Source organism: Talpa occidentalis, unplaced genomic scaffold (genome assembly GCF_014898055.3).
Source record: "Talpa occidentalis isolate TD23 unplaced genomic scaffold, MPIMG_talOcc4v2.1 talOcc4.17, whole genome shotgun sequence".
Classification (NCBI taxonomy): Eukaryota; Metazoa; Chordata; class Mammalia; order Eulipotyphla; family Talpidae; genus Talpa; species Talpa occidentalis.
In genome coordinates, this window is record NW_023601754.1 from 48,835,906 (window position 1) to 48,854,458 (window position 18,553).

The window sequence follows — 18,553 nt, forward strand, 5'->3', positions numbered from 1 at the left end:
AGAGAGGGCCATGAGGGGGTTGCTCCCAAACAAGCTTCTTCTGATCCACAACGCAGCTCGCCACCTTGTTCCCATGGCTCTCGGTGCCAACTCAGCTTGCCCCCGAGGGTCATTCCTGCCAGCCTGGCCCCAGGCCGCCGTGCCCAACACATCTCTCCATTCCTCCCTACGGGAGCTGGGCTCTCCCTGGAGGGACTCGGGAGCGCAGGTTGGCCATCTCCGCGGGCCGCCCTCGATCCTTCAAGGGCAGAGAGCTGTGTGGTCAGGTCTGACTTAGACCGGGCCTAGAGGACGTCTGTCCACTCGCCCCTGCACGCCTTTAGCTCCCCGCTGCAGCGGGGAGGGAAGGAGCCCACGGGCCTCCTTTCCAAACAAGTTTTACTTTCCTTTTCCAAGCTCTCTTCTCATCAGAGTCAAATTCCTGGGGGGACCCACCCACACCTCAGGACTCAGAACTTCCCAGCCTCACAAACAGTAAACAAAAACATCCTCAAAGGCTGCCCACTCGGGAGTGAGCCCGTGTGACCCCAGCTCTGGCTTCTGCAATCCGGGCATGGTGCCGGCCAAGAGCCCCGATGCCAGGAGAAAACGGCGCTTGCAGTCGTGGCCTTGTCGTCCTGGGAGGCAGCCTCACTCATGGGGTTTGCTGGAGGGACTGATGCGGCCGAGAGTCAGGGCCCCCCTGTGCTCTGCAGCTCCCCATGCAGCGGCTGTGATTTTGAAACAGGGGTGGTAGGGGCAGGAGGATGGGATTCCAGGGTAGGCCAGAACGGCCACCCACCTGCCCAGGCGCTAAGAGAAGAGACCCCCAAAAGGCCAAAAATCAGAACCGATGGCTATAGCAATACAGTGCCACACAGCAGGGCTCTATGGGCCACAGCCGATCACAGGACAGTGCCCGACAGAGTACGGGGCACTGTGGGTTCTCACCCATGCTCAACTGCAAGAGCCCTTGGGCTCAGGGAACACCACCCATGGGGTTTATTTTACAAACAAGGTCAACAAATTGCTGACTGTAGCCACAAGTGGTGGCTACCTCACCCAGATAGTGCCCACCAGAAGTACAAGCAGAGTTTGTACTGTCTCCAGGAGTGCCGGGCAGCGCTGGCCAGTTGTGATGGTCACGAGCGGCTCCCCTGAGGCGGTGTCGCAGACACCAAGTGTTAATAACTCTGAGACACCAGGCCCAGGTCCTTTGGTGCTCCTTCCAGGCGGTGTTAGACACAGGACCGGGGCTCAGCCTCTCACAAAGGGTGGGCTTCTCTGCCTTCCTCCTTGGGAGTCTGCTGCTGGATGCTTCTTCTTTCAGCTTCTGGTCCTTCTTCTTTCTCCAAATGCCAGGAACAGTCTTCCCCTTTCCTGGGAACAGACTGTCTTGGGCGCCTCAACCCTGGCTTATATCCTCTTTCAAGGTGCCACGCTCACAAGTCTGATTGGACCCTTTTCCAATCCTGTGGCTGATTGGACCATTTAGCACCAATCAGCTCATAGCTCGTACCTGATTGGTCCAATCCATGATCCTGGAAGTAAAGGGTGGTTGCTGGGTGCTGAGGAGCAACTGCCACAACTGACACATGAGCAGTGCAGGCTGCCACCTCTGAGGCTGCTGGGTGCTGGTAACAATTTTACAGAAGTTTATACAAGACCTGGTTTCGGGTGATACTGGGCTCTGGATGGAGGTCCTTCCCTCTCCTGTAGCATCAGTGTAGCTATTAGGGAACCTGAAGGGCGGTGCCTCGGGGAGGGTTCCAGTATCCTGCACCCAGTGCCCTGACCTACGACCAGCCCTTCAGAGATACAGCAGAAGGGCCCAGAAAGGAGGCTTCTTTTTTTTAAAGATTTTTATTTATTTATGCATGCAGGAACTGGGGTGCAGGGCCTCTCTGGTGGCACAAGGGTTAAGCACAGCACTGTGAAGCTGTCCGCAGCCTCTGCAGCACAAGTTCGATCCCTAACAGCCCAGAGAGCTACCCACATGGCCCAGCAGACCTATCCTGTCTCCTCGCTGCTCCCCTCAGCAGTGTATTTCAGTGGATCTGCCTGTTCTGCTCCCAACTCTTCTCTAGTGAATCCTCTCACCGCCCCCCAGCACCTTTGGCCTGCACCCCAGTTCTTGTATGCATAAATCAATATTTAAATAATAATAATAATAATAAAGAGACAGGAGAGGTCTGCTGCACCATGTGGGTCAGCTCCCTGGCCGGGGATCGAACTCAGACCGTAGCAGTAAGAGCACTGAGATTCAACCCTTAAGCCACCAGAGAGGCCCATGACTTTCTTTTTAAAATTTTACCTTCCATAATTCCCACTTCTTATTGAGATCTGTCCCTGGAGAGCATTGAGAGAGGCGTATATTTATATACACGATTAAGAGTCCCATGCACTGGGGTGTCAGAGGTTGTAACATCCAAATTTGAAGAGATACAGGAACACTGGGCAGTAACTTTAGTTTAAGGCCATGTTTAAGCATGAGGGACAGCCCTGGAAATGGGGTGTTAGGCAGTATCCTCTAAGTGAATGTTCAAAAGGTGGCCTCACAATGAATATTCAGTCAACAATTACTTGTTTGTTTCAAAGATTTTTGCAGAGAAAGTTCAGGAAAGCACCTGGTTAATTTGATGTTGTGTATTTATTGAGGGAAACAGGTGTGTAGTTAGAATTGAGCCCCTGTATTTAGAGCTTATCCTCTGGGATCTGGAAGCTTTAGCAGTGCCACAAACCTGGAAAGTCTGTCCTTTGGCAGTTGATGATTTGCTCAGAAACGACTTCTTGTTGCTGAAACAGCTTCTTCCCAGGGCCAGGCCAGCTGAGCCTGACTCTCCTTGTGCCCCTCAGTGGAGACCTGGAGAGGGGCGCAGCTTCATTGGTGACTTTAGTTTACAAGGGATTAGGTAGAAAAACTAAACATTCCATCCTTGTTCACCAGGGTATATTTTGAAAAATTATGTTCAAGTGAAACGGTATTTTTAAAATTTTTATTTTAAAATCTGGCGCAGGGACTCCCTGATGGCCTAAGGGTTGAGTCTCAGCACTACCAGGCTATCACAGCTACAGCCTGAGTTCAATCCCCAGCCAGGGAGCTGACCCACAGGGTGCAGCAGACCTCTTCTGTCTCCCAGCTGCTTCCCTCAGCAGTGTATCTCAGTGGATCCACCTGTTCTGCTCCCCACTCTGTCTCTGGTCAATCCTTTCACTTCCCTCCCCCTGTACCCCTGGCCTGTACCCCAGTTCTACAGAGAAATAAATCTTTTTTTTAAATCTGGTTCAATTTTATGATCTTCAAATTATGGAGACCTATAATTTTGTGTTCCCATTCAGGTCCTTCCCATGAATTTTTTTAAAGATGAAACACACTAGTAACAAGTATCAGAATAAAACAATAATTGTCTGAGTGATGAAGACTGCAAATGCCCATAGATGAAGATCAGATGGGAATTTTTTTTAAGATTTATTTATTTATGCTTACAAGAGCCAGGGTGCAGGCCAGAGGTGCAGGGGGTGAGAGGATTCACCAGAGACAGAGTGGGGAGCAGAACAGGTAGATCTACTGAAATACACTGCTGAGGGGAGCAGCAGGGAGACAGGAGAGGTCTGCTGCACCCTGTGGGTCAGCTCCCTGGCCGAAGATTTAAAGACCTGATGATAAATACACATATGATGCAATTTTTCTATAAAATGAAGCGAGAAACATAGTGTGTTATACTAAATATCTTTAAATTTTAAATTGTTAGCCTCAAGTGTTGGTGTTAGCCTCAGCAAGAGTGTACAGCGTTTTGGTGGGAGACTATCAGGAACACGAGTCTGCTTAAGACTCCATTCTTTTCTCCCAGCTCTGCTTCCAGTGTTCTCCACGTGTTCCCAAGAAGATCACAAAATGAATGAATCTCTGGTGAGTCACTTATTTTTCTCAGCTCGTTTCATATTGAGCTTTATCGAGGGCTCGTAAGCTGAAATGAGCAAAAGAAAAAGGAAAACGTGCACTTCATGAAATCAATATACGCAGGAGGAAGGAGACCAGTGGATGCAGGCAGGTCATCCAACCTTAGGGCCCCCAGGCTTAGGGCATGTTGTGTCTGGTCGCCCTGAAACCATGACCAAGAGAGAAGCACATGGTTCCCTGATCAGAATGGACCCTTACAACGTAGCAGCCTGCATTTTCCTGGGACACGGACACTTGCGGGCACAGATGTACCAGAGTATGCAGGCTACAGAGATGATGATGGTGACCATGTCCTGTTACCCATGTGGAACAAAACACTTCCTGCCTGTAGCAGTGATTATGGTTTGCCCCAGAAAGCACACCTGATGAAGTTTGTCTGTGGGGGCTAAACTGTGTGGTGCAGACGACACTTGGAAGGCCCTGCTTGAGGCCACAGGCAATGTCTGAGGACCGAGGTGACTGCAGGGCCTGCAGTGACTCTCCGGAGACTCTACTCCTCTGTGTGTTTAGCTTGCTCAGCAGATGGTCCAGTGTTGTCTTTTTGACAGATGTTTCTACAGCTGTTTTCTCTTTCACTGCTCCATGTATCTAGATTCATTTCTTTTTTTTTTAAAGATTTATGCATACAAGAACTGTGGTGCAAGCCAGAGGTTGTGGGGGTTGAGGATTCATCAGACGTAGAGTGGGGAGCAGAACAGGAAGATCTACTGAAAGACAGTGAGGGGAGCAGTGGGGAGACAGGAGAGGTCTGCTGCGCCATGTGGGTCTGCTCCCTGGCTGGAGATCACTTCATAGTGCTGACACTTAACCCCTGCCCCACCAGGGAGGCCTAGATTCATTTATCAAGCTCACTAATACTGTAATCTTCATCCACAGACTGTTGTCTAGGCTTTGCCTGCCTGGAATCTTCTGGCATTTTTTAACTATTATCCATGACCTCCTAGGAGTTTTTCTCTGTCACTTTCTCTCTTAGGTTCTCTGACAACATCTTAGCTGCTTCCCTGATTTCTGTGTCTTCTGCTCATGACTTGGTACAGCCCAGTGTTTGGTCTGGACATGCTGACACTCTGCTGTTCTGGTCTGATCTGTCACATATTCCACCTGCTTTTGGCTTCCTCCCAGCTTTCCAGCTCAGGTCCCCTCCCTGTTGCCTGCTTCTCTGTAGCTGTGCAGAGGGCACCTGAGGCTCAACAGACCCCATCCTCCTCCTTCCCTGGCCTATGGTGTGCCCTGGATTTTTGCTGGCTCCACCTCTCTTCAGGATTCCTCTCCTCTCCTACATGTTGCGCTTTCCTTGTTAGGCCTCTGACGTTCTCTGCTGGCTACGTGGTGCTCACAACCAAACGCAACCTCTTCTGTTCCATTTCCAGTCGTCACTCAGGCAGAGCTGAGGGAGTGTTGCTCAGTGCTGAGGCTCCATCGCTCTCCAGCCATCCAGAGCCTCTGGCAGAGGGGACGCCTGGAAACCAGGGGAGGAAGCATTGGGAGCCCTCCCAGGATGAGGAGGAGAAGCACTGGGGAGGGACACAGGGAGCAGAGCTTGCCTCAGGGTATTCTTGGTGCTGGCTGCCCCCAGCGCCTGCTTCCCCGAAATGTCTCATGTGCCCCAGGGAGGCTGCCCTGTGATGACACATTCCTCCCTGTGTCACACATCCCTGGTGACTCTGTGTGACCTTCTGCCTCTGTGAACTTGTCTCCTCTAAACAGCTCCTGGTCTAGAAACACTCGATCTGCTCTTGTCTCTGTGGAGGCCTTGCTTCCTGGCACCAGCTGCAGGGTCCTGCCGCCTCATGACTTTTGTCAAGATTTGTGTCTCTTGTAGCTTCAGTTTGTTCTGGCACAACATGCTCATTTTTCTTCAAGCACTGGGTGGCCTCCTCCAGCTCTGGCCTCAGATCCTGGGAGTTCACTGAGCTGGGCCAAATGTAGTCATGTAGCTCCCTCTTTTATTTCCTTTCATTGTTTACACCCTATGGCTTAGGAAATGGATCTTGCTACCTCTACGGCGGACATAAATGTATTTCCCATAGCAGGATTCAGAAAGCGGGCTGAGTGCATGCATACTGTTCACATATAAGTAATTCGAAATGAGGTGATCACTAAGATGGATTATTGTTACAATTAGTTCATATTTCCAAATGAAGAACAGCTTTAATGTGTTTATCTCTCCTCATGGCCCAGAATCATTCCTTACATAGCGTTCTTGTCAGTTGCATGTTCATGAACCTATCTTGTATGTCATCGCATCTAAATTCTGCTGCAGAATCCTCAGGAGCACAGTGGCCCCAAGTGAGCTCAGCTGTGCAACGCAGGGAGGTGCAAATGCAGGTCACTAGTGCTGGGGGTTCTCACTAGATCACTCTCCACTGTTTCCATAAATCCTCACACTCATTTTTCCAGATATTTGTTGGGGCTTATTTATCAGGCCCCTTGACGACCAAAATTTTATTCATGCTTTTGTTCTTAGAGTGAAGTTCATTTCCACATTTGTAAGTCAAACCGTGTGACATTATTTTTATGGACTAATGACTTAACACACAGGTAGGGGGTTTCTGGTGATCTGTCTCCCCATGGAGAGTGCAGAGCGTGATGTGTCCAATATAAGAGAAAACAGGTACAAAAGAATGAGTTCCCAGGCCTCTAGGTGTTCAGACAAAACAATGTTACCTTGAGTGAGGAGATGGTGCCATTACAGGGGATGGTGACCTTTGAGGACGTGACTGTGAACATCACCTGGGAGGAGTGGCAGGACCTGGACGACGCTCAGAGGACCCTCTACAGGGACGTGATGCTGGAGACCTACGGGAGCCTGGTGTTCCTGGGTGAGTGAAGGTGTCCAGTAACAGTCTAATGAAATCAGTTTTCTTCACTGACACATGAACAGCTGTGAATGTAATGAAACAGAATTTAGATTTGAGATTTCAGAACAATGAGATATGAGTGTCCCCTTCTCTAATAAATGCTTAAATTGTCCCTTCATTACACAAAAGTGAAAGCGCTGGTAGTTCTTCCAGGACTGTGACATAAAGCATGTATTTCTCATCAGCAGGGCATTGTGTTATGAAGCCTGAGCTGATGATCAGAATGCAGCAAGGAGCAGAGCCATGGACTGGGGAAGGACCCCCAGATCGGACCCTGTCAGGTCAGTGGGCTCATTCTAGGGAGGAAGACCTGGGAGAGCCTGCCTGAGCCCTTATCGTCCCTGGCCCTCCCAGGTATGCCCCTTGGAGAGTTAGTATGCACGTTCCTTACTCTGGGTGCAAAAATCGCTCCCCCACATCCACTCTCCACTTTTTATAAATAGCCATAAATCTTCTTAGACCACCAATATTCAGTCCCCGTGTCCTACGTTGGCACTTCATTTTGGTCTGACCTTTCCTGACACCTTAGTTTCCCTTCTCTCCTTTTTCATGGGGGTTTTTCTTTCAGGCATTTACTCACATAGTTGTTTATACTTGCAGCATTTTCACTGGGAGGTTTTAGAGGCAGGAGTATTTTGCAATTGTTGGGCAAACAACAATATTCACTTTAAATTCTATTTTCTGCACCTGAAATACTCTTGACTAATAGAAAAATATGAATTACACATATTAACTCGTGAAATAAGAGTCATAAAGTTTTTAACTAAGCTGACAGAGATAATGATGGGACATTATTTTCAGAATGGGCTCAGATGGCATTTTTACACAGCTTCAGCATTTACACTGAAGACTTTTATTTAGAGATGGCAATTTTCAATGTGACATTTCGTAGACAAGTGTATGTCCCCTCTGGAGTGCAGGGTAGACATCACGACCATAGTTGGACGTTAGGAGATGGTTAAATCAAAAGTAGAAATATAGAGGCAGTTGCCCCTGGAGTTACTAAGGACAGAAATGACAAGGTTCAGGGCAAACCACATGACCCTCACTAGCAGTTGTGCACCTGGGTGTGTCCTTGCACACTGATCACCCTGCGAAGGGGTGGGTGTGACACAGGAAAGGAAGGGACATTGTGGGTCCAAAACCCACATGGCCAAGTGTTTTAGGGCTCAGACTTTGGGAGTGGAGTTTCAAGTTAGTATTTTCACTCTCTCTTGTGGAAATCTCTTTTTAAAGCTTAGGTGAGAAACATGTCTAGACTTTGGTTTCAGTGTAATTAGGAGACTGATGCATGTCTAACATGCAAAGAGAAAATCTTCAAATGCTGTGAATTCTCAACTTGAATATTTTTTCCAAGAAGTGGAGTGAGTGCACCAGGACTTTGGCTGTAACGGAGATCTGGAATAAGTTGTTTTTCCCAGCCTGTGTTGCAGAATGTCCATCTTTACACCACAGGAAAGGGATGTACAAAGGAAAAATTGATCACAGTAGGTTCGGAGAAGCCAGTGAGGTAGGGTTTACAAATTCTAGAGAGCTGTCTTTGTCTACTGTGGAGAAGCTTCTGTCTTTGGGGAAAACCCCACTACATTTAGGCCATCCCTAGGGAGAAGCAAACATCAAACAAATATACAGCAAAAGTATCCCTGAGGTTTATTCCTACTTAAGTGCAGACACTTGATCCTCCAACAACCCTAGTAAGTAGCTGGTACAGGTAAATCTCGCCACCCTAACAGCTGGATCACAGGGAAACCAGCTCAGGAAACAACTATGGGAAGGATGCCGAGGAGTAGAACTGGGTTAACCACTGGTTGGTGAAAACCTCTTACTAGAGATCTACAGTTACAGAGGAGGTGACTCCACTGACCAAGTGTATGAAGAATTTTGTTTTTGCTTTTGTCTTTTGGGTACACTTGCTTGACATTATAATATACTTTAATAATACCTGTGGGTAAATGTGCCTTCATGTATAGCATAAAACTTTAATGTGTAGCATAAGCCAATGGTGATTATTGATTTCTCTTCAACTGTTGGAATTCTGTTATCTGAATTAAGTTCTTCACTTCTGCAGTAACTACCACAAGAAATGCGTCAGTGTTGTTCAAGGCGTGCTTATCTTCCTCTCATTGTAGGAGCCCAGATGAGGCCGCACCCCCTTGTGACTCCCCAGGACATTCAGGGCAAACATTGGTGTAACTTTGTTTTTACCAGCCACAAAACAGCAACAAGCGAAAGAATCAACTGGAGAAAACCATTGAGTTTAAGCTCAACCCATTCTTTGGAAAGAAATCATCGAAATTATTCAGGAAGGATGCCTGAGGACAGCAATGGTATGTGTGAGATTGTATTTCCCCTTGGTGAACCTGGTGAGGAGCCTGATGGAGACACAGCAGGGGACTGTCACCTCTGTGGGCAACTGGCCCACTGTCCTGATCATCCTAATGGTCAACAGATGATTCAAACATTTCAGCAGCCTCCTGAACTCTGTGGGCAAGAGAAAGCCTTGAACAAGGGGTCAGCAGTCTTTGCACGTAACACAGCTGTTTTGGGAGGAGCTCCCCATAAAAATAATGAATATAGGAAATCCTTTAAGAACCTTGCTTTTACTGTCACTGAGACAACTCACACTGGAGAGTCCAAATACCGATGTGACAAAGGGTGTGAAATCATTGAAAAACCAACACAATTACTTCCTGATCGTGATGTTGACGGTGAACACAGTATATTTAATCAAAATGGGGATATTTTCAGTAGGGAATTGCACATTACTCAGAATCAGAGGACTGGGGTAGAGAAAAAGTTTGAAGATACTATATGTAGAAAAAGTCCCTGCAAAATATCTGTCCTCACTAAACATCAGAGCATAGAAATAGGGGCAAAATCTTCTGAGTGTTTGAAAACCTGTAAGAAATCAGTACTCAGTAGACATGAAAGAACTCTCACAGGAGAGAAACCCTATGAATGTACGGAATGTGGAAAAGCTTTCTCCAAGAAATCATCACTCACTACACATCAGAGAATTCACACAGGCGAGAAACCCTATGTATGTGAAACGTGCAGGAAGTCTTTCTCCCAGAAGTCACACCTCTCTCGACATCAAAGAATTCACACAGGAGAAAAACCCTATGAATGTGAACAATGTAGGGAATCTTTTAGAACTAAGGTTTGTCTGATTAAGCATCAGGAAATTCACAGAGGAGAAAAATCCTATAAATGTAAGGAATGTGGGAAATCTTTCTACCAGAAATCAGCACTGACTAATCATCACAGCATACACACTGGAGAGACATCTCAACAGCAAAGAATTCACACAGGAGAAAAACCCTATGAATGTGAACAATGTAAGAAGTCTTTTGGAAATAAGTGTTCTCTCACCAATCATCAGAGAATTCATACAGGAGAGAAACCCTATGAATGTAAAGAATGTGGGAAATCTTTCTGCTGGCTATCAAATTTCTCTCTTCATCAGAGAAGTCACACCGGAGAGAGACCCTACCAATGTAAAGAATGTAGAAAATCTTTCTCCCAGAAAACACACCTCTCTCAACATAAGGCAACTCACACAGGTGAAAAACCCTATGCATGTGAAACATGCTCGAAGTCTTTCTCCCAGAAGTCACACCTCTCTCGACATCGAAGAATTCACACAGGAGTGAAACCCTATGAATGTGAAGAGTGTAAGAAATCTTTCTACCAGAAGTCAAACCTCACTGCACACCAGCGAACTCACACAGGAGAGAAACCCCATGAAAATAAGGATTGTAGGAAATCTTTCAAGCACAAGTGATATCTCACTGACCTTCAGAGGTCACCCGGGATAGAAACTGGATGATTCCCCAGCGACTGGTATGCAATTGTCATTGTGGTAGCAGTGGTGGCCTAGGGTAGAAAAGTTGAGTATTTGAGTAATGCTCTTTCTTTTTTCTTTAAAAAAGAAACTAGCTGTATGAAAGTAAAGAATAGGGAAAATATTTCTCGTGGAAGTCATTGCTTACTGCACAACAGAGATCTTACACAGGGTGTAACGTTATTTGGGAGATACTAACAATACATTATAGAAGTCCCTATTTTTTATATACTACAGCTGTGTAGATCTAACCCTTTATCTTGCACGGTGTCCTGTAATTTCACTACAGGTCATGTGAACACATATATTGAACATCACATTCAAGGAAGGTCACAAACAATCTTTGTTCCAGTTTTTTTATGCCCTATTCTCCTGAAATGCAAATGATTCCCAGTTGTGTCCTGAAATCCACAGGGTGAAATAGGAACCTTGACTTGTTTGTAGGTTTTGATTAGCTCAAGTCTCCCCCAGTGCACACCACACAAAGACATGTGTGAGAAATGTCTTCTCCTGAGCCCTTCCCTGTGTGAACTACACGGGCAGTGCATTGAGGGGAGTGAATTATAGGTGGGTTACTCTATGTGTGATTTTCCATGAGCAGTTGCCAATCTTGTATATTAGATTCCCTGAGGAAAGAATGTGTATTAATATCTTTCACATTCAACTTAATTGTTAAAATCAAAAAATTAAGGAAGAAACCAAATCAAAGGCAGGATGCCTGTTCTGGCAGAGGCAGGAGAGGGAATGCTGAATGTAGAGTCCAGTCTTAGAAATGTCTTTAACGTGTCCCACTGTTCACAACTTCCAACTTTTTAAATCACTTTGGAATTCCGATTGATGTGGCTGAAGATTTCCAGAAGGAAATGTTAACTATTTCAAAGAAAAAAATGTTTAATTACTTACGTTGAGTCATTCTCTAGTGGGCTTATTTTGCATCCAGGAGGACATTTTGCCATCCTAAGCAGTGGAGAAATAGAACCTTCTCTTCCTGGAAATCTTGCAGTGGTACATTAAAGTATACATGGGACGGGCTGTATCTGTGTGATTGGAAGATGCGGAATGACGCCGTCTCTCTGGTCACAGAGTCCACAGTCCTTCCACACGCACGCCAGCCTCCAATAAGTCCCAGAAGATCCCATATTGAGCTGTTGTCTCAAAAATCTAGGATGTTGGGCCTCCCCTCGTGGCACAGCGGTTGAGCGCTGGGTTGCGAGGCTGCCCGCAGCCTCTGCAGTGCCAGTTCGATCCCTGGCCACCGGCGCGGGTCCCACAAAAAAAAAAAAAATCTAGGATGTCTATGTCTGTCTGAGCTTAGGCCTGTGACTCCTCATCAAGAATCTCCATGTGTCCTGCCTGAGGTTTCGCCTGGCCAGTGTCCCACTGTCGTGTTCTTCCATGGAACACTGCTCTCGGGGAGTCTGGGGGGTCCGCTCCACCCCACCGTGTCACCATCCTACCTGGGTGTGGGAGCCTTTCAGCAGAAGGCACCCTGGATGGAATTCACTGCACTGTCACCCAGGGCACAGACTAGACCCCCATCGTCCCCCTTGGCATCTTAGTGGGTTTGACTTGCCTTGGAGGCTCACAATCATCCTAGGAGATGGACTCCCAGCACTGAGGGCTTCTGATGTGTTCCTGGAACAAGGGGCTCAGTTACGTGCTAGGTCCATGAGAGTACAGTCTGCACACGGCCTCTAGTGCCAGTCCTTTCTGTCCACTAGTCAGTGGGGACTATGGACGTGGAATTGACTGGTGACGATCCAGCACCTTGGTTCTTGTTATAATTTCTGTGGCTTCTTGGAGGTTAGGCTGCAGTAACTGAGATAAATCACAACGTGGGTTCTTAGAACCCCTGGGCCTCTCAGGAGCGGGTCTTGGGCCTGCAGCCTTCTGCCTGGGGTCCCAGACCAGTGTGTTGGGTCAGAAGAGCAGACCAGGGCCTCCCTGGTGGTGCAGCGGGTTGAGTGCCGTGCTGTGAAGCTGTCCGCAGCCTCTGCAGCGCAGGTTTGATTTCCGGCTGGCCAGGGAGAAATCCACATGGCGCAGCAGACTTCTCCTGTCTCCCTGCTGCTCACCTCAGCAGCGTGTTTTGTTCTGTCTGCCTGTTCTGCTCCCCACTCTATCTCTGGTGAATTCTCTCATCCTCATGTGCCTCTGTCTGTACCCAGTTCTTGTATAAATAAATAAATCTTTAAAAAAAAAAAAAAAAAAAAAAGGGCCTCCCCGGTGGCGCAGCGGTTGAGTGCTGGGTTGCGAAGCTGCCGCGGTCTCTGCAGCGCCAGTTCAATCCCCGGCTGCTCCCCGGCCACAGGAGGAGGGTCCCACATGGTGCGCAGACCTCTCCTGCCACCCGCTGCTCCCCTCAGCAGTGTACTTCGGTCCTTCTGTCTGCTCTGCTCCCCGCTCTGGCTCTGGTGAATTCGTTCACCTTCCAGTGCTTCTGACTGTACCCAGTGCTTGCATGAATAATAAATAAATAAAATTTTAAAAAAAAAAAAATAAAAAAAAAAATAAAATAAAATAAAAAAAAAAAAAGAGCAGACGAGAAGCTGAGGTTAGGGAAGCGGCTGCTGAGCTGAGTCCAGGTACACACCGCAGACGGTAGTACATCCCCTTGCAGGTGCTGCAGGTCTTGCTTCCAACCACTGCACCCCCACAGGGTTGACTCATGTGTGTCACATGTGTTAAAATATCCTTATTACCCAAACCCATGGAATGAGCCCCAGGGCCTGTGAGCCCTCTCCTTACCTTGAGGAGGACCGCGGCTTGCTCGGTGGCCAGCTCGGTCTTTCCCGACTCAGGGGCCTGGCACTGTCCTGAGGCACCAGTGTCCATACCTCACCCTACCCAGCCCTCAGGGCCTAGTCCTGGCCCACTCCCAAACCAGGCAGCTGCCTTGGCCTTGGCAGTGCCCTCTGTGGAAATACACTTTCCTGAAGAATGTCCTGTGAGCACTTCAGGAAGCCTCCTTGTCCCCTACCCCACCCCCCCATCCCAGCCCCAACTCCTTCCAGGAGAGGACTCCGTTACCCCCCAGCCTCTCTGATTCCAGAACTCACAGGTTTTCCTACCTCCCCTTGCCTCTGGCAGACTGTGGACTTTGGCAGTGACCTGGACATTCCCAGCTCGTCCCTGGAGCTGAGTAGGTTGACAGGAAAAGTGTGAGGTAATAAGGTGAGATGAGACCAGAGACAGAGGGTGGGGTGGGGGTGTGCACAGACTCCCCAGCTGCCTTTCCTTGGGCCTGTAGGCAGGGACTCCTTACCGCTTCTGCCTCTTGGGCTGCAACTGCTCCTGGGCCTGGACTTCCAGTTACCCTCTAGGAGATCCCTAAGGGAACATCAGCCCTGGGCGTCCTCCTCATCCTCCCCCAGACCCCCACATCTGAGAAACCTGACTCCTTTGCTAAAAAAAACCTCTTCCGTGCTGCCCGGGGAAGAGATTTTTTTTTTCCTCCCACCATGCCTCTGCCTGTCTGGCCGGGCAGGAGGTTTTGTGTTCAAATTCCTGGAGGTGGCCACCAGCACCGGGAATAAAGCGTCCTTCCGCGACCCGGCGCCGGCCCCGAGCGAGGCCTGACGGCGTCTTCCGGGTTCCTGTGCGCACGCGCGGCCCGTCCCCTCCAGCTGCGCCATCAGCCGGCGCCGCCTCGCGTCTCCGCGGCTCCGACTCGGAATCGTCGGCGCCCTGAGGTGCTTGTGGGGCGCTGGGAGGGAGCAGTTCCGGGGCGCTGAGAACTGGAGCGGGAGTCGGGGGGAAGCTGGGTCGCCTGAGTGCGGGCGTAGCGGTGTCGGGCGGCGGGTTCCGGCGCTCGGGACGCCGCTGGGGAGCGGGCAGAAGGCCCCGCGGGCGTCGGGGGGGGGGCCTGCGTGCAGGGGTGTGGTCGGCTCCGGCGCGGGTCAGGGAGGTGGTGAGGCTGTGGGGGCCGCGGGGGCGCGGGCGGCGCTGGCTGCGCGGTCGGTGCCCGCCTCCGCAGGACGTGGCGCCGTGGGCCGCGAGGTGCAGGTCGCGGCTCTGGGCCCCCCCCCCTGCGGGAGGCACCTGGGCGGGGACCAGCCCGTGTGACCCCAGCTCTGGCATCCGCAACCCGGGCGCGGTGCCAGCCGAGAGCCCCGACGCCAGGAGGAAACGGCGCTCGCCGTCGTGGCCTCGTCTTGATGGGAGGCAGCCTCACTCGTGGGGTTTGCTGGAGGGACTGATGCGGCCGAGAGTCGGGGCCCCCCTGCACCGGGTAGCTCCCCCCGCAGTCATTTGCGACCTTTTCCAGGGGCCGAGCTTTAGGGGGCTGTGGGGTCTGGAGGGTGTTCCTTTCCCTTGGCATCGGGGTAGCTGTAAGGGAGCCTGTGCCCCAGGGAGGCAACCCTGTGATGATACATTCCTGTGTCACACGGCCCTGGCGACTCCATGCGACCTTCTGCCTCTGTGAACTTGCCTCCTCTAAACAGCTCCTGGTCTAGAAACATTTGCTCTGCTCTTGTCTCTGTGGTGGCCTTGCTTCCTGGCACCGGGTCGGCAGGGTCCTGCCCACTCGCAACATTTGTCAAGATTTGTGTCCCTTGTAGCTTCATGCTGTTCCCTCACCAATGCTAGTGTTCCTTCATGCATTGGCTTCCTGGCCGCCTGGGGCGCCTTGGGCTTCAGCTACGGACTCCACCTCCAGTTCCCACCTCAGTTCCTGAGCCAGGCCATGGTCAGGTCCTATTTTAATTCTGGGTTTGGTCTCCTCAGGACCCACCTCACTTTTCTTCCTGCTGCCTGGTAATGCAGGCATTCCATTCCCATGCCCACAGCCTGCCAGGTCTGTTCCTTTCTCGTGTGACTCTTTTGGTGCTTTAGATTTGCTTTTTATGACTTACCAGCCATTTGTGTTACCTCCTGGTAGAAATGTCTGTTTTAGCTGAATATACTCGCTCCCACAGGACTGTAATTTTCATGCACCTGGTGTGTGCTGTGAGGGCATCTTTAGGCTCTAGCTACTGAAAAGCACTTACTGAAAAACTACTGGTCCACCAAATGTATCTCCTTTATCATAGAGGAAATATGTTTATTCTTTATAACTCCCTCCCCCAAGGATCCTTTTCTCTCGCCTGTAACAGTGTGTCATCTCTCTGTTTCCTTTTGTTGTTTGTATGCTGTGGTTTAGGAATTGCTCCCTCTGGGGTGGACATAAGAATCGTCCCTAGCAGGATGAGAGAGCCTGCTGCGTTTATGCATACTGTTCATTTTTTTTTAAGATTTATTTATTTATTATACAAGCACTGGGTACAGTCAGAAGCGCGGGAGGGTGAGAGAATTCACCAGAGCCAGAGTGGGGAGCAGAGCACACTGTTCATGTATAAGTAATTCGAGACACGGTGATCACTAAGGTGGCTTATCATTACAATTAGATCATATTTCTAAAGGAAGAACAGCTTTAATGTGTTTGTCTCTCCTCACCACCCAGAATCACTCTCCACATAGCAACCACACAGGGACATAGGGTTCCTGTCAGTTGCATTTTAATGAACCTGTCTTGTGTGTCATGGCATCTAAATTCTGCTGCAGCCTCATCCTCAGGAGCACAGTGACCCTGTGAGGAGCTCAGCTGTGCAACGCAAGGAGGTGCAGATGCAGTTCACTATATGCTGGGGTTCTTGCTAGATCACCCACCACTGTTTTCTATAAATCCTCGCACACATCTTTCCAGATATTTGTTGGGTTTATTTATCAGGCCCTTGACAACTAAAATTTTATTCATGCTCTTGTTCTTAAGAGTGAATTCATTTCCACATTTGTAAGTCAAACTGTATAACGTTATTTTTGTGGACTAATGACTTAACACACAGGTAGGGTGTTTCTGGTGATCCGTCTCCCCGTGTACAGTGCAGAGCGTGATGTGTCTAATATAAGAGAAAACAGGTAGAAAAGAATGAATTCCCAGGCCTCTAAGTGTTCAGACTTTGGATGCTACCTTGAGTGAGGAGATGGTGCCGTTACAGGGGATGGTGACCTTTGAGGCTGTGGCCGTGAGCTTCACCCGAGAGGAGTGGCAGGACCTGGACGACGCTCAGAGGACCCTCTACTGGGACGTGATGCTGGAGACCTACAGGAGCCTGGTGTCCCTGGTGAGAAAAACTCCCCATTAAAACCTAGTGAAATCATTGGTTTTTCACTGACACATGAACAGCTATGAATGTAATGAAACACTATTTAGATTTGAGATTTGAGATCAACGAGATATGACTGTCCCCTTCTCAATTGAATAATAGTTTATTACACAAAAGTGAAAGCTCTGGTGTTTCTTCCAGGGCTATGACATAAAGCATGTATTTCTCATTAATAGGTCGTTGAGTTATGAAGCCTGAGCTGATGATCAGAATGCAGCAAGGAGCAGCCATGGGCTGGGGAAGGACCCCCAGATCAGACCCTGTCAGGTCAGTGAGCTCATTCTAGTGAGGAAGGCCTGGGAGAGCAGAGCCCCCCAATGAGCCCACCTGAACCATTATTGCCCCTGGCCCTCCCGGGTCAGCCCTTGGAGAGTTAGTGTGTACGTCTCACCACGTTCCTTACTCCGGGTGCCAACATCCCCCCCACATCTACTCTCCACTTTTTATAAATAGCCATAAATCTTCTTAGACTTCACCAATATGCAGTCCCTGTGTCCTACATTGGCACTTCATCTTGGTCTGTGACTTTACTGGCATCTTAGTTTCCCTCCTCTCCTCGTGGAGTATTTCATGGAGTATTTTCTTTCAGGCATTTACTCATATAGTCTTCTGTTCTCTCAACATGTTTACTAGGAGGTGTTAGCAGGCATATTTTGTAGCTTTTGTTTTAACAATATTAATCAAAACAAGCCTATTTTCTACAGCTTATAACTCTTGACAAATAAAAAAGTACAATATACACATATTCTATAGTGAAATAACAGTCACAGATTTTAACTAAGCTGAGGGAGATAGAAATGTGTTATTATTTTTAGAAATTGGGCTCAGATGACACTTTTATAGAACTTCAGTATGTGTGTGTGTATATTAATTTAGAATATTGTGTTCTAATGTGATGGCTAAAATGCAAGTGTATGTTCCCTCTGGAGTTCAGGGTGGACATCATGATCATAGATAGACATTAGGAGATGGTTAAATCAAAAGTAGAAGTAGTTTTGCCCCTGGAGTTTACTAAGGGCAGAAATGACAAGGTTCAGGGCAAACCACGTGACCCGCACTAGCAGTTGTGCACCTGGGCATGTCCTTGCGCACTGATCACATTCCGAAGGGGTGGGTGTGACCCAGAGAAGGAAGGGACATTGTGGGTTCAAAACCAACATGGCCAAGTGTTTTAGGGCTCAGACTTTGGGAGTGGAGTTTCAAGTTAGTGTTTTCTCTTCTCTTGTGGAAAATACTTTTTAAAGGAAAGATGAGAAACATATCTGGAGTTTCATTTCCGTGTAACAAGGAGACTGAAATGTTTCACATGCAAAGAGAAAATCTTCAACTGCCATGAATTATCCATTGGAATTTTTACCAAAAGAGGAGTGTACCTGAACTGTTCCTTTCAGGTAGCTGTGGAAAAGGTTTTGTTAAACATAGAGGGCACAGCCTATGTTCCTGAATCTATATCCTGTACAGCACAGGGAAGAGTAGCACAAACAGGTTCAATAAGAAATTCTTCTATAGGTTCTCAGAAGCCAGTGAGGTAGTGTTTAGAAATTTCAGAAATTTCAGAAAGCTGGGTCTCCCTGGTGGCGCAAGGGGTTAAGACACAACCTATGAAGCGATCCACAGCCACTGCAGCATGAGTTTGATCCCCAGCCAGGGAACCTACATGACATGGCAGACCTCTCCTGCCTCGCCCGCTGCTCGCCTCAGCAGTCTATTTCAGTCAGTCTGCCTATTCCGCTCCCCACTCTATCTTTGGGAATCCTCTCTC

General features: G+C 48.6%; 2 protein-coding genes across 2 annotated transcripts in view; one reads left to right on the forward strand and one right to left on the reverse strand.

Moving 5' to 3' along the window:
- The first annotated feature begins 1,518 nt into the window (after positions 1-1,518).
- Positions 1,519-10,762, forward strand: LOC119249701 (zinc finger protein 154-like). The gene is made up of 5 exons (XM_037517153.1): positions 1,519-1,616; positions 3,831-3,889; positions 6,636-6,762; positions 6,987-7,082; positions 8,931-10,762. The coding sequence occupies exons 2-5, from the start codon at positions 3,875-3,877 to the stop codon at positions 10,583-10,585; spliced, it is 1,893 nt and encodes a 630-aa protein (XP_037373050.1). The 5' UTR covers positions 1,519-1,616; positions 3,831-3,874; the 3' UTR covers positions 10,586-10,762.
- A 6,306-nt stretch (positions 10,763-17,068) lies between these two features.
- LOC119248719 (zinc finger protein 717-like) overlaps positions 17,069-18,553 on the reverse strand; it is a 27,501-nt gene continuing 26,016 nt past the window's right edge. Inside the window, exon 9 of the mRNA XM_054697528.1 lies at positions 17,069-17,087. Coding sequence (XP_054553503.1) covers positions 17,069-17,087 — 19 coding nt within the window. The remainder of the gene's footprint in view (positions 17,088-18,553) is intronic.